Source organism: Anser brachyrhynchus (genome assembly GCF_964034855.1).
Source record: "Anser brachyrhynchus genome assembly, chromosome: 13".
NCBI classification, from domain to species: Eukaryota; Metazoa; Chordata; class Aves; order Anseriformes; family Anatidae; genus Anser; species Anser brachyrhynchus.
The window spans coordinates 21,552,464-21,577,333 of NC_137708.1; the positions used below are offsets into that span (position 1 = coordinate 21,552,464).

The following is a 24,870-nucleotide window of genomic DNA, read 5'->3' on the forward strand; positions in this document are numbered from 1 at the left end:
AAAGGAATTAATGAACTTTGCTACTATAGCTGCTAATTGGAACCTAATACAATGGCAATGCAGCTATACAAAGTAAAATCCAGCTGTTTTACATGGTATCATTTATTCCTATTGTAAAATACAGAGTCAGGAACACACTAATAGTTAAAAAAGGAACAGGAAAGGGCTGTGGTATCCGAGCTCACACACTCACTTGGGCGCGAGCAGGAGCCCGCCGCCTTGACAGGCCGTCCCAACTTGTCTCCCGCGCTCCCCAGAGCAGTCTTGACGAGCACTCTGCCGAGCCAGCACCCCCCGCAGCCGCGCCGGCAGTTTGAAACCCAGCGAAACTCCACCCGCGGCGCCCCGTCACCGCCGGAGCTCCCCCAAAACCCGGAGCACCCCACATCGCCCGCCCGCCGGGACGGGCCCGTGAGCGCCCAGAAGAGCCGCACGCGGTAGCTCAGTTCGCGCGGCCACGTTTAAGGACAGGAACTGCGGTCCCGCCGGGCAGGGCCTCCACGGAGCCCCCTCGGCCCCCCCCCCCCCCCGCCCCTCAGCGCCGCGGCCCCGCCCCCCGGGACCGCCTGAGGGAGTCGCGGCCCCGCCCCGCCCCCCGCCCGCTCCCGCCACGCGCGGCCGGCCAGCATGATCGCTTCCGGTGGGTCAGAGGGCGGTGGGAGGGCGGCGGGAGCGGACGCGTGGGGGATGCGCTCCGGTGGGGCCGGGCCTATAGGGTCGAGGTGCGGCCTGCGGGGCCGGGGCGGGGCCCGCCGCATCCCCGGGACGCCCTGCCGCGCTTCCGGGCGTCCCCGCCCCAGCATGCAGCGCGAGCGGATGTGCCGCCATCTTTAGGCTCCCTCTCTGCCGTGTATTGACAATAACAAGCCCCGTGCCGGGCCGCCCGCCCCAGGCAGAGCCAGCAGCCCGCAGAGAGGGGCAGGGGGGCAGCCCGAGCGGAGCCGGGCTGCGGGGAAAAGGAGTCGGCTGGGCGGCGGAGCGGGAGAGGGAGGCGCGAGGGGCTGGAGGCCCGGCGTGAGGAGCCGCGCTCAGCCTTCCCCGGGGCTGCTCGGCGGAGAGGAGGCGGCAGGGGAGCGCGAGGCAGAGCTCGGGGAGCAGGCGGCCCGGGGGAGGCGGGGGTGCCGGAGAGAAGGACCGGGAGAAGACGGTGGGCCGCAAGAGGCAGGAGCGGACACACTCCCTTGAGAAGGGAGTGCCGGCAGGAAAACGGAGGCAAACTGTGAGGAGAAGCGAAGCGATAAAGGGGCGAGAGGGGAGACAGGGCGATCGCTCCGAGGAAGAAGGCGGCGAAGGAGGGGGAGCACGGAAGGACTCCGCTGATAAGAGGAGGAGAGAGGAATTAAAAGACTCCTTGAAGAGACCCCGGCGACTGACCCTAAAACTCTCTCCCCCTCTTTGTCACATCACAAGGATTTGATGCCCCACAGCCTGTTCACTTCTGTGTGTTCATGTTTCCCACAGGTTTCTCTTCCCCCAACCCCCCAGCTGCAGCTCAGGAGGTCAGACCTGCCACTGATGGTAATAGCAGCAGCAGCTCCTCCTGCAAGAAGAGAAAGTTAAATAACAGTAGCAACAGCAACTCTGAAAGAGAAGAATTTGATTCTATTTCCTCCTGCTCCTCTTCTCCTTCCAAAACCAGCTCCTCCTCATCTTCCGCTGTCATTACTGCCTCCTCGTGCTCCTCAGGGGTTGCCTCCTCCAACCATCACCTCCAGAAGAAGCTGCGCTTTGAGGACTCCTTGGATTTTATTGGACTCGATGTGAAGATGGCTGAAGAGTCGTCTTCCTCCTCCTCTCCTGCTGCCTCTTCTCAACAGCAGCACCAACAGCAGCTCAAAAATAAAAGCCTTTTAATTTCTTCAGTGGCTGTAGGGCACCACGCAAATGGCCTGACCAAAGCTGCCTCCTCTACCGTTTCCAGTTTCGCCAACAGTAAACCTGGGTCCGCTAAGAAATTAGTGATCAAGAACTTTAAAGGTAACAGGCCATAATTCCTCACCACCCGTGCGGAGCTGCCTCTCAGCTCTCTGTTTTGTTTTCAACATGAAAACCGGTTGGCTTTCAAATAGCTCCAGGTTTTACAGGAAATGCTTTTCTGTGGTAAACGTTTCTAAACTTACGTGAAGGGGGCAATAATATTTATCATGCATACTTGCCCAGTCATGCACACATCCTGAGCTAGTCTTCCCAGTTTAGGATTATTTTTCAGGCTGCTTTCACGCTGTCGGGGAGAAGGCCTTAACCTGCCTGTTAAACAAAATATTTTACTACATAAGAGTGTAAATTGCTTTTGTTAAACTTTTAACATTTCACGGCCTTTTTTTTTTTTAAATTGGACCTGAATCTATGTCTTGCCCCTATCCATTTTGTCTGTTTGTTGGTTATTCTGCCTGTGCTTAGCTTTAAATGTTGAAACTAAGGTGATTATCAGGCTATCATGGCAGATTTTCTTTCTGCTTCCCCCACTTACATTCAAAGAAGGTCAGATTTTTGTTGGATGCTTTCCGCACAATATCCTTGCTTCAGCTCTTATTGTTTAGCTTTTTAATGTCTTTTCTCTCTCTGGATGTGCTCTTTCTTCAAGTTTACATTATTTTACAGTTTCCCAACAAACATGTTTGAGCTTCTCCAGCGTTGTTACTTGAGACCAGCTGAAGCAGGGAGATGAAACTTTCTGCTGCAGTGCTGCATAATATTCTAGTAAACAAAATTACAGTAGGTGTAGACAGCTTAGCTAAAACTCTGTAGTCTTTATCCTATAAAGATGGGTAAATTGTGAGATTTTTTTGTTTCCTTCCTGCCTCTTGCAGTCTTTTACAACAGTCTGATTAAAAACAAATCAAGAAAGAAACTTCTTTTTCCTAATGTGTTTGAGTGTAGGGGTAGAGGGGCTTAAGGATATTAAGATTAAAACTAATTTTGAAATACACAACTGATGCAGATGTGCTGTAGAGATATCCCAGGAGGTAAGGATCAGGATCATTTTAGTCACTGTAGTGTTCCAGTGTAACTTTTTGTTTTGAGGGCCTTGTAATCCTCAAGAATCTTCTCCACCCATTTCCCCTGGTCACATTGTCGTTGTTTAGTTTGGCTGTTTGAAAATTTATACTTGTGATGCACGATGGTGAAAAAGAAATGTCACTCTTCTGCTGCATGTACCCTGTTGTTATCTTTAAGGAAAGTCGGCTTTTTCTGTTCAAAATACTAGCTAAATGTCATAGATTGCATGGTGCTGCAATTCTCATTGCTTAGGAATTGGTATTCTAGTTGCTGGCTTTAAAAGGATGTTTTGAGAAGCTGCCAGCTTTGCTTTTTATTTACTCTCAGATGCTAAACTGAACAATAGTCTCGGTGTGCTTTTGTGTGTGATAGCAATAACATCCTTTACAACTTCCCAAAACCCCAAATCTTGGTATTTACTGCTGAGTAGTGTACTCGTTTCTTTCTAGCGAAAGTGGGCAAGTCCTGCTCGTATGAGTTGTCCCTATAGATTCTCACAGCACAGCAATGTTGAGATATTGCCAATACTGTAGGGAAATGTATGAGGAAAAACAAAAAGAGAGAAGTGGGGTTGTTTTGCTTTTATTATTTTTTTCAAAAGAAATCAAAAAGCTTTGTTTTTTTACCTTTGGGTTTGCAGAAGTCCATTTAAATAGAGCGAATACTCTGGATCAGTTCCACTTGTTGGTGGCATGGATGTGCATGTGACTTCCTTATGTTTCTCCTCCTCCTGCTTCCATTTGAGAACTTGTGTGTTACAACAAAAAGGGTTGTTTTAACTAGCTTGAGAGCACACAGTTTTAAAATAGTTACAGTTTTCTGGGTGTGTGACTTGGCTAATCTTTCTCAGCCTTTTTTAAATGGGAGAAACTTAATGGAAAGCATCAAATCTGCAAAGCTTGAGCTGTATGAACATTAAAAGAGGGCTTCACTCACAAATATTCACTGGCCAAACCCACGAGACGTATAAATGGATTAGTTCAGAATTGGAAGGTTTTCCTTGTGACTATAAAGCCTTACTTTATAATAAAGTATTTCCGTGTATGTGTCTTGGGGTTTCTTTCCAAGTGCTAATACAGAGTAGAATTAATGAACTTGATAAGAAATAATCTATACACAGCTGTTAATCCATCATTTTCAGCTTTAATGTTCAGTTTTTTACTCTTATCTGTGATGTCCTTGTACAAAAAGGGAGTGTAATGAAGATGCAGGTCTGTTTTGCTGGGTTTTAGGGTTTCTACTAATTAAGCTGCTCATGTATGACACATTGTGATTTTTATTTTTTAATAAATCACACATACAATTTGGGCTACTGATGTTGTGATGTGTTATGTGAAGAATAATGCTGAATTTTTACGGTGTGATATCATTTCAAACATAAGGTACTGCTTTTACACTAATGTCTAAGTACAACCTAGAGCATCAGCCTATGTCTTCTCTGAGCTATGTCTTTCTGTAAAAGGTAAAATGTTTTACTTAATACTTTCTCAAATTCTATAAAATAATTTCTTTTCAAGATAAACCCAAATTGCCCGAAAACTACACAGATGAAACCTGGCAAAAACTGAAAGAGGCTGTAGAAGCTATCCAGAACAGTACTTCAATTAAGTACAATTTAGAGGAGCTCTATCAGGTAAGCGCTTTAAGTACAAGTGGTGGGGTGGGGTTTTGGTGATTTGGGTTTTTTATTTAAAACAATTTTGAGACAGTGTTAGGAATATGATATTTTGGTTGATATTCTCACTCGAAATCTTTTCATAGAACAGTTTCTCGAATCTGAAATTGATCAACACAAATCTCAGGAGACCTAACATTGAACAAATTTTTTTTACTTGCCACAACATAATCCAAGGTGTGGTTTCCCTTGCAACACTTGACAAGAATTAAATAAGGCAAGGGGCTGTATTTCCTTTACTGTTTGAGGGTTTATGGTGTGTAGCTGCTGAAGGAGAAATGTGAAATCCTAAGACGGTGGTGTTTAGGTATGAAAAAGATGATTTAAAGATATAATCCTTTGTCTCAAGACAGTATCTGTGATTGAGGGTTATAAGTAATTCATTTAAACACTGAAACTTTTTGTTTGCCCCTTAAAAAGTAAATAGAATACCATTGTATTATGTTGGTTTGATTGCAGTTGCTTATCATTGAGCATTATGTCTTAATTGAGAATTAAAACTCATTTATTTCCAGCAACAGCTTTGATTGCTTTGCCCTAGACGTTTTAGGAAGTGATCACACTCGAACTGCATTTCCTAACATGTTTTTCTGTAAACTCAACTTCTGCTTTTTCAGCTCTTTCTCCTCACCTGCCCCCTCCTAACATCCTAGTGCTTGTGGTTTTAGTGGTGTAGTAGCCATGCTGCTCTAGCTGGGTATAAGGAAGCACTCTAATTACTCCTAAAGTTTTTATTACCTCGTTGGTTGGTTTCTCCATGTGTATATATAAATCCTTCTCTGTCTGTTTTTAGTGTCTCTTCTTCCCCATTCCCTCCCCTTTCCATAAAAAAAAAATAAATTCCCATTTGGTTATACTTAATTTCTGTGAAAAGTTAGGGAGAAAAATCCTGTTTGCACAAGGTTTGGGGTCAGATTTAGGGAAAGATAAATTGCCATTCCTTGTAGAACCTGGAACCTAACTGGTCGAGTTCCTTGGTCCAGTGCATTTTTGAGGTTATGATAATTCTTTATAATGTTCAATTAATTTAAAAATAGCTTTTTCTAACAGTTGGTCAAGATGATATATGGTGTTGTTAAAGTAACTACAGTATTGTTAATTCTGCAAAACCTGATGAAATTAATAAATTACAATACACTATATTGGCTGGTATTTTAAACAACTCACTGTACACTGATCAGCAGAGCAAATAAGTTAATCAAGTACTTGAGGATATTCAAGATTGTTTAAAGATGCAAAGTTGTATTGAAAACTTTGCCTCTGCTACAAAATTAGCAATGAAAAATTTCTGTTCAGTTTTACCACAGCCTTGCTTTTTAATGGTGTTTATGCTCAGAAAACAAAAGGATAAGATTTTTTTCTAAATCTCTGTTAACATTATAATAATGTAGCTAGGTTTTAAGAGAATAGAGTGCAATCTAGTATGAAATCTTTGTATTCTTTTTATAAATCTAATAATGTCTTCATTTAAAAATAAGAATAGCAATCAGCGTTTTTAAATGCTTACTTAACTAATGTCGTTTCTGAACAGCTGTTTGGTAAATGGATCTGGTTCCAAATATGCCATGGCAGACACCATTATCCAAGCACAGAGGGGAATTGCAAAATAACCTGCAAAAGTTCTTGCTGCACACCTCAAAATAACATACTTGATAATTGAGTTAAATTTGAATTTGGTTTAACTGTTGTCTGTGTTGGAAAACCTCTCTGAGCAAACATTTTGAGGCTTTATTTCTTTGTGGGCCATAACTTTATTACTTATGTTGTTCGCCACCTACCCCAGCAAGAGAAATAATACACATCTGTGATCAGCTGAAGTGCTACAGAATTGACAGCTTCTTTATCAAAACAAGTTTCCTTCTTGTAGTACCAGGAAGAAATCATCTAGGTCTTTGGTACTAGATCCATTGTTAGTTTTCCTTTTCTAATCAATCACAGATGTAAGTACTTCTGGGAAATTCTGTTGTTCTCTCATCAGAGCCCTTTCCAGTTTTTTCCTAACAGAGACCCTGGTGTGGATGCTGCAATTAAAAATTAAAAAAATATGTTACACAAAAGAAGTACAACACTTTGCTTTCAGGTGTTCTGACCATCTTTAAGACACCGATGCCCTGGCCAAAATGTTATATTCCACTAATTCTGAACAAAGCAATTTTTTGAACTGTAGCTCCTAAAGTTACCAGGAATTTTCTCTCTATAATACAACTATTGTTTTGTAGCACCAGTAGTTAAATTTGCTGCACATAACATTGCAATATTGTTTCGCTCCACAGAGCAAATCTTAAAGTTTTGTTTGTGTCCTTGGAAAGTTTGCCCTCTTAAAAATTAACATAATAATGCCAGTAAGTTGAGCAGAATTCACAAACTAAAACATTTTTACAGATGTTCTCAATGAGGATGCAGAAGCTTTGTACCTGTTGTTCAAGCACTCAGATTCTAGCACATACTTGGTGTTTAACATATAGGAGTTTCTGATACACAGATGCAAAAGCGCAGCTTTACATGAGCTGTTGAGATGGGGGAGCTGACCAGTAGTTTTTACTGATGAAGTACAGCGAAATGGCTGCTGGTGTCAGGCTGCTAGTTAGAAGTGAGTCTAAGCGGGATTATGCAGGTGACTAACAAGTCGACAGCATTTGTCTTTCCAGCTCTGTTTCTTCTCCAAAATAAGTGGGAGAAGTCTGTTTATTGCACTTACTACAGGTCTAATCAGCCTCTCTAAACTTGGTGTTTAAAGAACCATGAAGTAGATTATCTCCTCCTATTGCGTCTTTGTATTTGTTTGGGTTTTCTTAAGTGTTAAGGCTGAGAGTTGAATTTTACTGCCATTTCCAGCTATTAAGGTCTGTATACTTTCATGTCTGTGTATGGTGACAATCAATTTCTGGCTTTCCTAATCATGATTCATACGTCACATACCTGGTTTGTATTTGTGTAGGTCAGTGTTCAGAGATGCTGCTTTAGTGTTAATTGGTGTACTCACTCTCTTGCTGTACCTGTCTTTTTATGACAATAAGCTTATGCAGGTTTAGTTTTCTTTTTTGGTTGTGTTGGCTGGGGTTTTGTTTTCTTTTGATTCAACCTCTCTGTCATAGAGCCCACATTAGCTGTAGTGCACTTGCAAGCAAGCTGGTGCTTCCACCCCAGGAACGATGACTGGTTTAGCTGTTTTGATTATTGCTGTGCTTGCAGTGGTGGCTGTTAACTGTGAGAAGCTGATGGCTTCTATGTGCACTGTCAGGAAGTATTTGGGGATGTGGGGACTTCAGTGTAATGGAATAGGGATGCTCTGTACACATCTGAACTGTTTTCACTGCCTGGCTGCCCATGGTTGCTGGGGAGCAAACTTGATTTTCCAGTACTTTGATCCTATGAGTTGGTTGTACTGGCAACTAAAGCACTTTCCATTAAGAAAACAAATAAGATCAGGAAGCATTGGTTGAAAGCCATATATGTTTTTCCTCTCTTGTTTGTACAGATGTTTTCCAGAATATACACACATTGTGACTTTGTATCTCAAGGAGTTAGAATTGCTCTGTTTCTTGCCAAATCTGGGCAATAGGCATACATTTTGGAAAAGTCTTCATTGTGCTTATGGACTGTAGAATGCTTGTTTCCGTGATCAGTCTCCTAAGACAAGTCCTCATTAAACTTTTCTTGCTATGAAGCACAGGCACAAATCTTGTAGTACTTGATTGTGATCTAGAACGTTTGCCACTGTAAACACCTGGAATGTAGTTATACTACCAAAAATTGTTCAGGATTCAAACTAAATATAGCCAATGGGTAAAGGGACACACACACTTAGTTTTGTGGGTAAAGGGAATTTTAATCAAGGAAAGGACAAGCAGTGTGTTTTTTTAACCAATATTGGTGTGACTTGCAGAGCACGGCAGCTGATAAAATGAGGACCTTAGTGTCTGCTTTGAAGTATGAAACACAGCAAGCTGCTTGAATGTACTAAACCAACATCCTTGTTCTTTGTGTTCCTTATTAGCTATTGATACTCCAGCTGAAATTAATAAGCCCTCATGTTCTAAGCTGTTCAGGGCATGGCTCTCATTTTGTCGCATATTGCTGTTAGTGTCATGTCTCTCTCTTGCATGCAGCTGTTAAGTGTTACAATTAAAAGCAGGTAACTTTTGAATGAGAAGCAGAAGAATTCCACATCTCTTTCTTTCCTTGTAAAACCACATGTCAGACTATAAGCAGACTGCTTAGTATCTGTTTCTCTTTACTTCAGGCTGTTGAAAATCTCTGCTCCTACAAGATTTCTGCAAACTTGTACAAGCAGTTGAGACAGATCTGTGAAGACCACATTAAAGCACAAATTCACCAATTCAGAGAATATCCTTTTTATTAAGCTGTTGACAAGCCAGAATGTTTTTACCTGCCAGCATGTGGCGATCGATTTCTTTCACTAGTTCATGACATTAGGCCATGGTGATTTGAATTCCTATTTTTTGCATAACTGGGTCTGTTTCCATTTTTTTGGGGACCTCACAAAGAACACTGCTAGTTCCTTTATCTGTAATCGTGTGATAACTTCATGAGAAAATGTTCTTGGTATTTATGATACGTTTTGACATCTTGGAGAAGCTCATAAAGTAAGGCTTAAAAACGGCTGTGTTGGCTGCATCAAGTACCAAACCTGCCGTGCTTGGGTAAACAGAAAAATTTTGGAACTAGTTCCTTTTTTTCTATTTGGAAAAGTGCTAGTGGACTGGAAATGTACGATGGTACCAGTTCTGAGGATCAAAATGGTGTATCTAGAAAAGTTTGGAGTTGCATCAGAATGAGATCTTGTAAAGTGGATGTTAATTAGTACCAGAATTACCCTGTGAACTGAGTACAAGTCAAAATTTGCAAACAAAGTTTTTCTCTTAAGGTTCTCTCTTAACATGACATGAAATTACAGAATCTATGTAGTGGCAGGCTGTTAGACATATTGTGAATTGTTGGGTTTTGAGGTTTGCTTGTTTCCCATGCAAGCCCCTGCCAGGATGGAGCATTGGACAAAGCATTCAGAAGTGTATTTCCTTTTTTTTAAATAGTTCAAATTGTTTTTGTTTGTCATTATTGAGAACACCTTGTTTACGCCAGGACCCTCATTAAAACTAAACAAGTTGGAAGAAATTAAGTGGTCTTGTTTGGGAGTAGGTGAGTTCGTTGTGCTGTATGTTAAGTGTCTTTTAAATAAAACAAAATGCTGGTTCATTTCGCCGTTAGTGCTGCCTGTTAATCATAATTTTCTTAATGATTTCTTCATGGATTCATTGGATAGTGTTCTTTTTCTAAAGAAAATAGACAAATGCTGGCAAGACCACTGCAGACAAATGGTAAGTGTTTTTTTTTCCTTTTAAAGAAAAACAGTTCACTAGTCCAGCTGATACTTTACTTAATTCTGTTCCTTTACAAACACACTGTGCTTCTGAAATGTTGTCTTAAATTTAATAAGGCTTCTTTGTGAAATACAACCGTATCTGGTACGTTAGAAATTAAGCCATGAAAATAATGTAGTATATTTTTTTTAACACATTGGTCTGACCTTGGGGCTGGGTGGGGGTACACCACTTCTGAACAGTTGTTCTTATGCAACCTTTTTTCTGTTCATACCTGTTATGAAAGGAGCTATTTTTTTTCTAGAGAAAAATGCTAAATGTTGACTGAGCAGCTCACCGTAATTGGAGGAGTGTTTTAAATAAATAACAAAGCACTGCCTAAAGCCTGTCACTGGAATTTTTTTGTTGTTGTCAAGCATAATTTGTTTTGCTCTTCAGTTTCAAGAGTAAAATGATTGTGGCTTTTTTTCTTCTTCTCATACCAGATTATGATTAGAAGTATCTTTTTGTTCTTGGATCGAACTTACGTACTTCAGAATTCAATGCTGCCATCTATTTGGTAAGGGCACAAAGGATAAAATTGTGAGGGGACTATTTAAATTATCCCATGTTATCTTACTAGCTGCGTTCTAGTGACCTGTAAATTAGATGGTGAATATGTACCTGCTTATTGCAAAGGGGGGTCACATTTTTAATGTACTTACCATGAATTGTAGGATTCTTCTAGAACTGTGATAGCAAATCTCAGCTAAATATATATCAGCCTCCAGTTTGCACAGTAAAAGGAGAGGACATGTTCAACAACTGAAGTGCCAGGGTTTGGGTTGTCCAGTTATTGCCTTTAGTAGTGTAACAGTAACATGCATAGTATTTGAAGTTCTTTGAACGTTTTTGAAGGGGAAAAGTTACCTAAAAATAAGAGCAAGTAGTTTTCTTATGAACACAACCCCTCCTTCCCCAGCCCGATTTTAGTAATTAGCAAATGCCCTACAGTGCCTTTGCCATACAACATTTGGCTCTTCACTGGGTGCTAAGCTACCTGGATTACTTTGCCATAGAGATCCTTCTCTTTCAAATCACTGAGATCTTCTGATGTCTGCCTAACACACTTAGATCAGTAAGTGGTGGACTAAAAGGAATATTGTCCAACAGTTTAAACTTGGAATTGGGGCCCAGAATGGCATTCTCCTTTCCTAGTTGAAAGCTATTGTTTGTTTAGTTTCAATCAGCCTGTCAACTGAAAAATACTGCAAAAGTTAGGGGGTTATTTAAAAAAAACGTGTTGGTCTTTAAAATCTGTAACTTAGAGTTGGTGCTTTGTCATGGCTTATTTTAGTATGTATGTGCTTGTTCATCATGAGTCATTTGGGGATAAAGGAGTGAGGAATTCAGAGAATGCATGTAATTTATTGGGCTCTGTTTGATCTAGATCAAATTTTATTAATATTTGGGGCTGATTCTTATGCAATATATTAAATAGTTTTTATTTTCTTTTTAGGGATATGGGGCTAGAATTGTTCAGAACTCATATAATAAGTGATCAGAAGGTTCAGAACAAAACTATTGATGGCATTCTTCTACTCATTGAGAGGGAAAGAAATGGTGAGGCTATTGATAGGAGCTTACTGCGAAGCCTTTTAAGCATGCTTTCTGACTTGCAGGTGAGTAAGCTTGTTTCAGCTTTCAACCAATAAACCAGCTTATTCTTATTTAGTGCTCATTAAGCTTTACCCTGGATTGTTGTTGTGTTATTTCCCTAGATATATCAAGATTCTTTCGAACATAGATTCTTGGAAGAGACTAACCGCTTGTATGCAGCAGAGGGCCAGAGGCTTATGCAGGAAAGAGAGGTATTTTGAATTTTCAATTATTTTTTTATGCCTAATGACGGGACACTTCTCAAGGAGAGGAACTAGTCTGTTGCACTAAATAGTGTACTGGGCAATAATGTGTCTTGTATGTTTTATAGTACTCTGAGAAAGCAAATTCAGATGAGGCTTCCTTCATTCACAGTGTAATGATTTGTGCTTTAAACTGGAGCTGCTGGAGCTGTCAGCCAGCATTGTCATTTTTTTCTCTTTTGATTTTTAAAACATACAAAACTACTCTGGCATTTTCAGGTTCCAGAATATCTTCACCATGTCAACAAGCGCTTGGAAGAAGAAGCAGACAGGATAATCACTTACTTAGATCAGAGTACACAGTAAGTGTAATCTCTCTTTGCTTTGTATCATTAGTGGTTTGGCTCTCTTGTTGAGAGCCATCTAATAGCTACAGTTTATTTCAGTTATTAAACAATCATCAAATGCTTCTTATTTCCCAAAATTCCTTGGTTATGATGAAGTACTGTCTTGGTTCACACAGCTGATAGCCTTTTCTTGTAAGTCACTGCTTTGACATAAACATTGTTGGGCATCTCTATTTAGAAATACAGGCTGCCACTCCCCGTCCAAACATCTTCCTGAAATGCAAATAATCAGCTGTCATACTACCTGAAAAAAATAGGACAGAGGATAGAGAATTCTCAAGTAAAAGGCTGTTAATATTTACATATTCTTAATGGGGTGTGGAAAATTGACTAATTTTACTCTTCAGTCTTTTCTACTTGGAGTCAGGATTTCCACAAAATCAGGTTGAAAAAAGGACAAATGTGTATACTCATTTACGTCTTTGGCCACAGATAATTAGAGCACTCCCAATGCTGATTGTAGTTAGTGTAATCTCAAAATAATTAAAACTGTCAATACTGGAAAAAGGAAAAGTAATTCTAAACATTTTTTCTATAGGAAGCCACTAATTGCAACTGTAGAAAAGCAACTTCTAGGTGAACATTTAACAGCAATTCTTCAGAAAGGTAATCTTTCTTCTTTATAGAAATGTTTCTAATTACTGCTTCGGGGCTTTCAATTCCTCTGCTGAAAAAGAAAGTGACAGATTCAGGTGCTGGGGGATGACACAAGCTACATCATTCTTTAATGCCCTTTGCTACTCAGTTCATGAAATAGCACTGACCATTTTGCAAGAGGGCAAGTACCATTCTCCTTGTCAGAGGTAAGAAGCCACAGTGGTGTCTTCAGTTATATAACAAAGCAAACTGAAAACTAGAATAGGGGACTCTTCAGCTCAATGTGTTGAGTAGCATTCTGAAGACTTAGAGGTAAGGGAAAAGCCTTTGAATTCTGGCTGCACCGGAAAAGAGAAACACTGATTGCTTGCTGTTTGTAAAATAAAGCTGTTTTTTTTATTTAAAAAATAAAAAAATGTGAAATTTGAGCAGTGATGTACATTAACCTCAGCTCTTCAACAGTCTCTGTGGAGTTAGTGACCATTTGTTACTCTGAGGGATAGTCTGGAGATAAATATGGGTGTAGCAAAAGTTGGATAATAAAATGATCAAATTCTTATCTGTTTTGTCCACAATCTGGTTAGTATGTGAGCATCTTCCTGCACATCTGGAACAGACTGTTTATTGAGAGGAGTATCAGGTTGGCAATATTTACCCATGTACTTTTTAGAACCTTGCTCTAGAGTATCAGGCCTTCTGCCAGAAAGTTAAAAAAAGCGGAAGGTGAAGATATTTCTTGAAGTTGCTTGCCTTCAGACATCTGTAAAATGCATTTTTTCAGCTGGAATTGAGACTTAGAGCTCTGTATTGCCAGAGGACCTTTCCTTCTGATCCATAGAGCATAGACCTCTCAAATTTTTAGGGCAGAGTAGAGCAGAAGTAAGCAAAGGTGTTGTGATTAACATGTTATGTAAAGTAGCCTAAGAACCAGTCCAGATAGCTCTTCTACATTTCACTGGATTTCTGTTAAATCGGGTAGCATTCCAATTAAAAAAAATACAACCTAACAGATTGATAAGAAATGCTAGTATTGAAGAGGTCCCTTACTGTAGTAATATGCTGTGCTCTCTGGGGATCGCTGTATGTTTTCAATTTTTACTGAAATTCTCTCATTTGCAGGTTTAAATCACCTTCTTGATGAAAATCGAATTCAAGACCTGTCTCTTCTGTATCAGTTATTTAGTCGTGTGAGAGGTGGAGTGCAAGTTCTCTTACAACACTGGATTGAGTACATAAAGGTACCATTTCTAGAATTCTGGTATTGATTGGGTTTTATACACAGATATTTAAGTCATCTCTAAAAACTATTGCATTTTTGTAAGAAATCATTACATGCTTATAAGCAAATATTAACAGCCTTTGAAACTCTACTGGGAAAAGTACAGTAACTGTTCAGGTCTTGTTGAAGAAAATAGCAAATTGTTCAACTGAATTATTGAACTCCAAATAAATTTGAACTCCAAATAAACTCCAAAATAAATTTGGAGTTACCTTGTTTATAGCTAGTTGTGGGAGACAACTATATTTTTTCCAATATGTGTTTTGATAATGACAAAACACTTCTATCATCTCCATTCTGAAATTTCTTGTCAGAAAAAAGTTCTAAATTTGTTTATCTATTGACAGTTTGGTTTTGAATCAACATACACGGTCTGAGAATGACGACATATAATTCCTTTATAATGCTGTTACTTCTGTTGTGTTAGTGGAACTAATAGGAATATCAAAACCAAAACATTACAAAGATAACTTAAGTTTTAAAAGTGTTTTCATTTAAATTCATTGTTCAGACTAATTGAAAGACATGTTTTATTTTTCAGGCATTTGGTAGCACAATAGTAATTAATCCAGAAAAAGACAAAACCATGGTCCAAGAACTGCTTGATTTTAAAGATAAAGTTGACCATATTATTGATGTTTGCTTTCTCAAGAATGAGAAGTTTGTAAATGCCATGAAAGAAGCCTTTGAAACATTCATTAATAAAAGACCAAATAAGCCAGCTGAACTCATAGGTATTTTCATTTGGTCTCTTCCTATGTGAGAATTTGGGTGGGGGGACAGGAGGGGGTTGCTGATGCAGCTTAAACAGATGTGGTGTGATACGGAATTGTGTGTTGAGATACAACATACACTACATCCTCAAATTGTGGTATCTTCTGTGCCTTGTTATGCAGGTGATTTAAACAATTTAGATTTTAACAATAAAAAGATTTTAACAATATTAAATTTAAAAACAAGTGCATCGTTGTTTCCATTGTGCTACTAGGCATATGATAAACTTGTTATACCTTAACATTCTTTTAGCTAAATATGTAGATTCAAAGCTCCGTGCAGGCAACAAAGAAGCTACCGATGAAGAACTTGAAAAAATGCTGGATAAAATTATGATCATATTTAGATTCATATATGGTAAGTGATGTTTTTGTGTGTGGATACAGTTGTTTAATCAGCAACATAAAAGTACTTTGAATTCACTTTTGCGATCTTTCTACATTTTTAAGCATTCATTCTCTGTACATGCAGTTTGCTGGTGCAGTGCTGTTTAACTAGTATTTATTAAAATGCCTGTAATGAGACCTGACTCCAACTCTGTTTAAATCTTAACGTGAAGGTCCTTGCTAGCTTTACTGAATTTTGAATTGGGCCCCTTAATATCAGTAATGTTTAAAAGCTCCCAATGACTTGTGATCACTGTCAAATCTCATCTGTTACAGGAAAAGATGTGTTTGAGGCCTTTTATAAAAAAGATCTAGCGAAGAGGCTATTAGTTGGGAAGAGTGCATCAGTCGATGCTGAAAAATCTATGCTTTCCAAACTCAAACATGGTAAATCTCTCACCCTTTTCCAGCTTCCTTTTGAAAACAGTCATTTTAATGAGACCTCCCAGAAGTGCTGTTTGTATTTCATGCTTTACATGAGGCCAAAAATCTTTGCATGCAATTCTTGAGTGACTGGTGTTTTTTGGGGAGAATCGTTTGCTTTTATTTTAGTAACTATAGCAGAAATAGCCAAAACCCAGCAGTTTAAAGTTCACTGTGTCTCGTGGCCTGTGGGATAGAGTTGATGTTCCCTGCAGAATAAATCAGTGATGTATTCAGAGAACTTGAGGGTGACTTTTCCTCTTGCAATTTACTCTGTATAAGGTCTGAACCATGAAGCTGCCAGTTAGCAGTCTTGTAGTCTGGTCTTCATTGCTTTGTAGTATGGCTTCTTTGGGTGGTAGGAGCAAGATTTTTAGAGCTCAGTGCTGTTCCACCATCAAGAGAGGGTTTGGTAGGCGGCTCATTAAGATTAAGATCAAAGTCTGAGTGACAAGCTGCCGGTGGATTCCTAGGAAGAATAGTCATGTCCACACGGGGGAAAAAAATAGGTTGCAAAATAGCTGCCACATTAAAAACACTTTTCCCCCTCTTGTTTATAACCTTATTACGTTTCATAATTAAGTCCGGGTCTTTATTTGCTGGACATTTACTGAAATAGGTGGTCTTGCTTCCAAGTGCATTCTAATACTTACAATAAATACTCTATGTTGTTGATCTTTTTTTAAAGAATGAAATTTTCTTTTTTATAGAATGTGGAGCTGCTTTCACCAGCAAACTTGAAGGAATGTTTAAAGATATGGAGCTTTCAAAAGACATAATGATACAATTTAAACAGGTAATGCTGGAAAGCCTGCCATGGCTCCTTCACTTGCTTGGTTTGTGAATGAGTTATTTTCAAAAAGGCTAATAAGAGAGTGCAGGATGTCTTCAGTTGTAAACATTTCTATTGTAATTGATTTAAACTCCTTTTGAATTATTCTAGTCTGTAATGTTCTTTCACTACAGAGAAAAGGGCTTTGTTAGTGATCCCTTTCAAAGGGAGTGGGCAAAAGCCCTCACTGAAAATCAGTGAGAGTTTTCTTAATTTGTTTCTCTACTTTTAGAAAAAAATGCTGCATTTATTAGTTGTTTTCCTGGAACAAGAAGCTTTAAACAAAAAAAAAAAAGGAAAGAAAACAATAAAAGGAGAATTGTAAACTTCTAAAACATTTCAACACCAGTTAGTAGCACTATATTCTGATGGGACTGGCTCATAAATTTAGTCATTTAGGCAAGTAACGATGCTTCTCAGACAATGCTTTTGGACATCAATTACAGCAGTCCTGTAACTGTTTGACTACAAGTGAAGTGCAACTTAATTTCTTCAATTGATGTATCTTACATGAATTGTGATGTGAAGATGTACCTACTTATAAGTACATCTAGTTATAGGATATAACTAGGTACATCTTCACATCAGCTTGCTAAAGCACTTCTTTTCCTGTTTTCTTCCTGAAAAACACCTTTAAAACACCTGAAAGTGCTTTTTCTTATCCTAATTTTCTTGTATGTAGCTCACATTTTACATAACAAAGGCATCACAAGGTTACTTGCCTTCTGTGCTCTAATGTCTGCTCTAGGTAGCTTTTCAGTTCTACCTGAAATGTGTTTAATAAACACTCGTGTATTTCAATTTGTTTTCTTTCTGCAGTATATGCAAAATCAGAATGTACCTGGCAACATTGAACTAACAGTGAATATCTTGACTATGGGTTATTGGCCAACTTATGTGCCTATGGAGGTCCACCTACCCCCAGAGGTAATGAATAGAGTCATGTTACACCAAATAGCAGCCTAATAGTAATGCATCTTGATACCAACTGCAACTTGGTTTTATCATCAACTGCTACGTAGTTTGATTGTGGAGTACGAAGGGATGCTTTTAAAGTAGAAATTGTGTATTGGTATGTGCTTTTTTGTTTTTCTTCCATTTTTAGATGGTAAAACTGCAGGAGATTTTCAAGACCTTTTATTTAGGAAAACACAGTGGTAGGAAACTTCAGTGGCAATCAACACTAGGTCACTGTGTACTAAAAGCAGAATTTAAAGAGGTGAGTCTTGTTTCTCTTATTTGTGTTGCTTTGTCAGTTCCAAAATGTCAGTTTTAGAGAGCTTCTGTTTCCCTTCAGCATTTCTTCATGGTCATGAATATATTTCAAGAAAATTTATCTTGGAATCCAGGAATGTTACCAGTTAGTTGTATTTTTCATAACAATGTTAATGATAAAACAGGAAATATCAAACATGGTTATTGCAAAGATCCTATGGTTGCTGATGCTGTATTTTTAACTAATGCACGTGTTACACTTTGGATTAGAGGTCTTTCAAACTGTGATTTTAAGCGCTTGATGGATTTGAATTTGTCTCAAGTAGATGTATACCTTAGCAAATTTGGTATTTGGTAGTTTAACCTTCTAACCTCTATCTTAGTCTGCATTTCATTTTAAAAACAAAAGGTGACCAGTAACTTTTATTCTTTTATATTCCCTAATGAATAAAGGAGCAACTGCATCCTTTAAGTGAAATAATTGATATAGAATTGACATAGAACAGTGACTTCATCGTTTTTTCTCCCCTGAAAAAACACCCTACTGATGTCTGTTGTTTTCCCTGTGACAGGGGAAAAAAGAACTTCAGGTCTCCTTGTTCCAGACACTGGTGCTGCTCATGTTTAATGAAGGAGAGGAGTTCAGTTTAGAGGAGATAAAGCAAGCCACTGGGATAGGTTGGTGTTGAAAACAACTGAGTACTTCCAAGTGTTCTTGACTAAAAATACTAAACAACTTGTTTCTGCTATAGAGGATGGAGAGCTGAGAAGGACACTTCAGTCTCTGGCTTGTGGCAAAGCCAGAGTACTGACTAAAAGCCCCAAAGGAAAAGACGTTGAAGACGGTGATAAATTCACATGCAATGATGATTTCAGACATAAGCTCTTCAGGATAAAAATCAACCAAATTCAGATGAAAGAAACGGTATTTTTGTTGTTTGTTTGATTGGTTTTTTGTTTTGTGTTTAATGCTGTGGGGTTTTGATTCTTGGTTAGGTATCTTGTTGCCTGCCCGTTTACAAGCTTTTTTCCCTCTCAGTTGTAACGTACATACTGGTATCTGTGTGAAACATGCACGTATATTGTGGATGTTAGCACAAACATAGCAATGAGGATTTAAATGTGAGCTTCCAGACTAACTTAGATACCAATGATGCTCTATAAATGAGGTTGATTAGCAAAAGTTCCAATTAGTAACTGTTCTTTTTCACCCTTAATCATTCTCTAGGGCTTTACTGATTTGTGAACATAGAAACCAATTCAGTGAATTTACCATCCCTTGTGCAAGTTCTTCTTAAGAGCAGAGTTTCGTCTTTAAAGGATTTATGTCAAATATATGACAGTAAACCTTTTATTGTCATAAACTAAGAATTGTCCTAGATATGAAGATGAATTGATTCAACAGTTCTAGTATTCTCTTTAAAACTCTTTTAAATGGATCCATCAGGTAGAGGAACAGGCAAGCACTACAGAGAGAGTATTCCAGGACCGGCAATACCAGATTGACGCCGCAATTGTACGAATCATGAAGATGCGCAAAACGTTGAGTCATAACTTGCTTGTGTCAGAGGTCTACAACCAGCTTAAATTCCCAGTAAAGGTGTAGTACTGATTTTTTTCTTTAAAAATGTGTTACTACTTGTTACGTTCCCTGGCCTGTCCTCAGTTAAACAGTGTTTCTGTCTAAAGTGTGCCTTTTTTTTAACTGTTAGGAGAGACAAATACTTAATTTCAGAAATTTTTTTAAGTGCCAGTTGCATTCATTCATTTATCTGAATATTGCCTCTGGCTTTTGGTAAGTTAATAAAACATATTAATAATGGTTCTCAGAACTGTGAGTTTGCTAGTACTAATTGGAAGCTAAGCTGTCTATGTTTACACATGGATGTTCTTGCATTGCTTATGTTTTCTGGCAATGCTGTTTTAGGGGTGAGAGAAAAATGGTTCAGATATACAGAAGTGTTTTTGATTCTTGACTTAATTTGGTTGACAATTTTTAATAAATTAGTAGCCAATAAATGTACAATGTTTTTCCTAGACAGATTATATTAGTTGATATATACAAATATCTATGGAATGAAAATTAAGTATTTGTGAATGTCTCAAAGCTAAAGCAGCCCATAGTTGCAATATATGAATGAATAGCTTATTGTGTACAAATGTCAAATGGATTTTCAAATAGACAGTGATGTATCTGTGTTTGAGTTCAAATATACAGTGCATTCTATCAATGGGAATTTAAAATTAAAGGTATTGCCATGTTACTCTGTTTTGTTAACATGTTCAGCTACTGCAGGCCTGTAAGTTTTACATAAGCTGTAGCTGAGCTTGCTTTTCCCCACTTCTCCATCTTGAGACGTTTGATATAAGTTCTTCACTGAACAAAGTCTTAGGGCACCCAAACTCTTGCAAAACTTATTTGCATCAAGATAAAATGACTTACACCATCTAGGTAAAAGTCACAAATAAAACCGCTTTGGTATGAAATGTATGAATTGTGGTTGTTCGTAGTAGAGTTCAGTTTAAACAGCAGCAGATATCTTTCCCTGCTGTAAAAAGACTATGCTTAGTTGCAAGTAACAAGCTAATTTTGTAACTTTCTCTTCAGTCAGTTATACACTGAAAATTTAAGGATCTTTAATGCTCTAAGGGATTTAAGTGATGATATTTGTTTCCTTAGTCATTTTGAACAGCATCGTATTTGGCTTAAATAGAAAGAATTAGAGAAACATTGACCACAAAATCATAATACTGACATCTGCTTTATTTTACAGCCTGCTGACCTTAAGAAGAGAATAGAATCCTTAATTGACAGGGACTACATGGAAAGAGATAAAGAAAACCCAAATCAGTACAACTATATTGCATAAACATATGTTGGCCTTTGTTTTACTGCACACTTGGTGTCATACGCAATTGCCAGTGGATAAACTAGCCTGTTGATCCCGTTAATTGACTTTTTATACTACCGATGACTGAATGAAAGCAGTGTAATGGAGAAGTATAGTAGAGTGGACGACTTCTTTCAGTGGTTAACATGCCCATTTAAAGAGTACTATTTACATTTTAAGAAGAATGCTGTTGAACTCTTTGCATGTTATTTAGTAAGATGTGCAGAAAGCTGCAAGAAAGTATCTGGTCTTCGTGATTCCATTTGTCTCTGGGTCTGAAGAGGAGTCCCTTGATAAGACAGATGTCTTTGATGCCTTTAAATGGAAACAGAAGGTTAGTTAATGTAAGAAAATAGCCTTTAAAATGCTTAAACTGCATGCAAACTTTTAATTTACTGTACAGAATGCATTTCAGTTAGCAACATACCATTGATCTGGTTGATACCCACACCTGGATTTTTCTCGAGGGAGGGGAAATGGGGAATAAGCCAAGCTATGCTTATTGCTGATCTAGTGGAATATATTCTTGGTTGCAATTAAGATAAAAATGATACCAATATAAAAATGATGTATAAAGGTTGCAGTGTGGGCATATATATTATATATACAAATACCATTCTTAAATAACTGCTACAACAAAACAAGTTTAGGTTTATATTTATATGGCTTGCCTGTAAGACTTGGTGTTCACCTTCGGGAATTTTAAGCATAAAACAGCCATAATGGAAACAAAAGTGACAGTTTTTACTAGTCATGGGTAGGAGGCCTTCACCTCTTGGCAGCAATACTCTACAAAAGAGAATCTATTTAAAGGTATTTATGAAAAGCCACACTGTTCTTGTGGTACAGCTATAAGAACAAAAGTTACAAACTAATTTTAATACTTGCTTTGCAACATTCTGAACTTGAACAAACCTCAAGGTTTAGACAGGGTGCTTACAAGACTGCCCTGCTTTGGATTGCTTTAACTTAAAGCTTTAAGAACTCAGCCCTAGATGTGGCAGGCCTCCTAGAACCCAGAAGCCTACCTCTCATACAGAAAGATAGTTGAGTATTGCTACGAGGCATCTAAAACATTTTCTTAGATGACCAGAAAGCATTCTTTGCATCTTGATAAGACATGGGAGAATTAAGTCACTTGAATGTAGAGCTTTTTTCAACAGAATGCGTTTTTTATTGCTATAGCAGTGTATGCCAGGAATACATGGGGAAAAAAAAGTGTCAGCAGAAAAGGTAACTCCTCCACATAACAGTTCTTCCTTACCCAGCCAAGCTTTAGACCTACAATCAGCTGTGTTGCAAAGTACAGTGAAAAACCTCATCCTCTTTCAGGCACTGATAGTCCTGGAGAATACCAGATATTTCTTGAAAGCAAGATGATACTTTTTTTAGTGACAGTGTAACTTAGCTATCTAGGATCTATAACTTTTTATCACTGTGATACCACATTCAGGGGTGTGTATGTGTGAGAGGGGGAGTGTGTGCGTGCGTGTCTGTTTTGCATTTGACACATCCCATCCTTGCTGCTTTTTTGGTCCATTGTTTAATTCCATGTTTTCTCCAGCTGTGTTTTGCTCAAGCTCTTTTGTATGCAGTCCTCAGTTGTCAGATGAAGCAGATGATTGTTGTTTTTTTCTCCCACTAAATTACTTGCTGTCACCCTCCACTAACTGTCATACAGCTCCTTATATGATCTGCAGAAAATGTACCTTATCTTCTGACACTATTGCAGCATAACTTCTGGTAGGTATCCAGGACCACCCTTGCCTCTGTAATAAATGCTAATACAATTATTTGGTAAGCAACTTGAAGATTGCTCCAGCAAACAGAGGCAAATCTTTAAGTATTAGTTCGAATAGACATCCACTGGGGAGGAAAACATGTCATTCCCTGCCCCCCCCCCCCCCCCCCCCCCCCAAAAAAAAAAAAAACCTTCTGTATTTTCCATTCAGTGTTCCTTTTTCTTGTATGTGTTTTGTATCTTTAGCCAATAAAAGATTCCTTTTAAAAAGGTTTTTGGAGAAGGAGCATAAAACTTCTCTCTTTGTGAGACAGGAGACGATGAAATCGACATTGAACTGGTTCCATTCAATCAGTTGTAGCAAATCAAACACCACCACATGTTAAAAACGTCTGCTCTGGTAAAATCCTCCCTCATCAGACAAGTGTGTTGCGTTCAGTCAAACCAATCAGAAAGGTACAAAGGCTTAATTAATTTTTATCCCATCCTTTTCAGTAACTTAAATGCAAAAATTAGTACATAGAAAAATGTCCTCAACTCTCATGAGACTTCCATGATCTGAGGCAGACCCTGAGTGGCAACCTAGTTAAAGCAACCCGAAGAATGGATTTTGAGAATACTGGCTAGGCTGAGCGAAGGGGTGAGAGAGGGGAGGGGAGAAGGCTTCTCATTGCTGGATCTTCACAGCTTTTCCCCAAGAACTTGTTCATCTCTTCTGCTAAGGTCTCACTCATTCCTGGTTAATGACAAAGCTGCAGCCAAGATTTCTTGTCCAGCCGTATAACTCTACAACTTCTTGCTGGGATCACGTGCCTGCCTATTGAGCCATATATATCTCTATATGAAAAAAAAAAATAAAAATAGGAGTGGGCTTGGACCACAGTTCATCTGGCTATAACACAGCTTGTCTGTTTGGCCACACATTTTTAATCTTGACTCTTGCATGCAGTTTATAGCACCTTGTTCATAAGAAATTGCAGTTTATTCTTAGAAATATATATTTTAGGTTTTTTTAATCTTTATACCCATAAATGGACTATTTTTTTTGTCTTGGCTGGCTTAAAAAGTGACCATTTTGTTTAAATGCTGTAATTGCAAATGTGTTGTAAACATTTTGTTCTATAGTTTACACAAAGGTGCCAAAGTAAACAGTTAATAAAAAAAGAAAAAAAAAAAAAACTAGCAAATTGTTAAGTTGCTTTAGCTGTGCTTCATATTTTGGTCTCTGCTCTTTTTTTTTTATCATTCAGACTTTTGTTTTTTCCTAAGCATATCATTTGCCCTAATGTCTTTTTCTTTTTTTAAAGAAACAAAAGTGCATCTAATGGTGCATCTAGTGGTTCAGATACCACTTTGTTTTTTTTTAGTGACTTCATACAGTAGGAATAATATTTTCTTTGAAAAGTTACACTAAAATTGTAAGAGTACAGCAGCATTCAAAAATGTAATATACTTTTTGTATAACAGTTCTTCAGAATATGTCTGGAGTGGGGAAAAAAAAACCTAACCCTGTTACTTTTCAGAAGCCTCTTCACTCGGCTACCAGAACTAAAAAAAAAAATGTGCTTTTTCACTGCATCAAAAAGTTATAGTTTATGCAGACTTGCAAACAGGGCATGTGTCATCATTGCATCCTTCGATGCAAAAAGCAGCAAAACCTTTTTAATGTTTCATAACAAGTCTGATATGGATACAGAGAGTCTTTCTTAAAGTTGGTAAATAATGTAAATACATGTCCTTTCAGAGAGTGAGTCTGTTATCTAGGTATTTTGTGTCATTTAATAAATATTAAACAGTTTTGTGTTGATAAACTCTTGTGTAAAATGCCTTCTTACTCAAATTTCTGTATGTTGGGCTTACTAATGTTTCTGGCTTCTTTAAAATCTTTAGCTTGTGCTTTGATAGCAAAATACCCGTTTGCTATTTAAATATAATGAGTAGTTCCTTTTTCATTTCAGTCATTAAAATCCCTTGACTTTTCTAAACCAGAAATGGTACAAAAACACCAAATGTGGTGGCCTGTTGCTAGTAGAGGAGGCTACTCTCCTGGTGTATGTCTGGCCTTAAAGGTGAGAGCACTATTCCTGGTCTCCCAGTGCATTTAGTGATTTTTCTAATGGTTCTGGCACAGTCATTGGAGTAAAGGCTAGGGCTTCTCTTGTTGGTGATGGCTGATTGGGCCAGCTCCTATTTTTTCTTCAGCCATTTGGAACTGTCAGACTAAATCTGAGCAGAATTTGCTGGGAATATCTTCAGCCCAACCTCTCCTAATGCAGGTGTTCTGGGGACAGGTGGGGAGATGCGAGGTGGTTTTGCTTTTGGAGCACTTGAGAGGTAGTTTGAAAGCACAGATAACTGCAGGGAGGCAAGTGATGATTCTTCCAAGCAGTTCTCTTGAAGATGCATATACTGTAGGGAGGCTGACCTTGCACAGCACTGCCGTGATCACAAAACAGTCCTAGTGGGT

General features: G+C 38.5%; 1 protein-coding gene across 1 annotated transcript; it reads left to right on the forward strand.

Annotated features, from left to right (window-relative positions):
- The first annotated feature begins 639 nt into the window (after positions 1-639).
- CUL4B (cullin 4B) lies at positions 640-24,209 on the forward strand. The gene is made up of 20 exons (XM_080553792.1): positions 640-1,977; positions 4,518-4,633; positions 8,919-9,022; positions 9,945-10,014; positions 10,503-10,576; positions 11,516-11,678; positions 11,778-11,867; positions 12,138-12,220; positions 12,804-12,871; positions 13,982-14,100; positions 14,683-14,875; positions 15,168-15,272; positions 15,578-15,688; positions 16,435-16,520; positions 17,376-17,483; positions 17,662-17,775; positions 18,344-18,449; positions 18,524-18,696; positions 19,219-19,371; positions 20,546-24,209. Exons 1-20 carry the CDS (start codon positions 1,449-1,451, stop codon positions 20,639-20,641), a joined length of 2,661 nt encoding a protein of 886 aa, XP_080409918.1. The 5' UTR covers positions 640-1,448; the 3' UTR covers positions 20,642-24,209.
- The last annotated feature ends 661 nt before the right edge of the window (positions 24,210-24,870 follow it).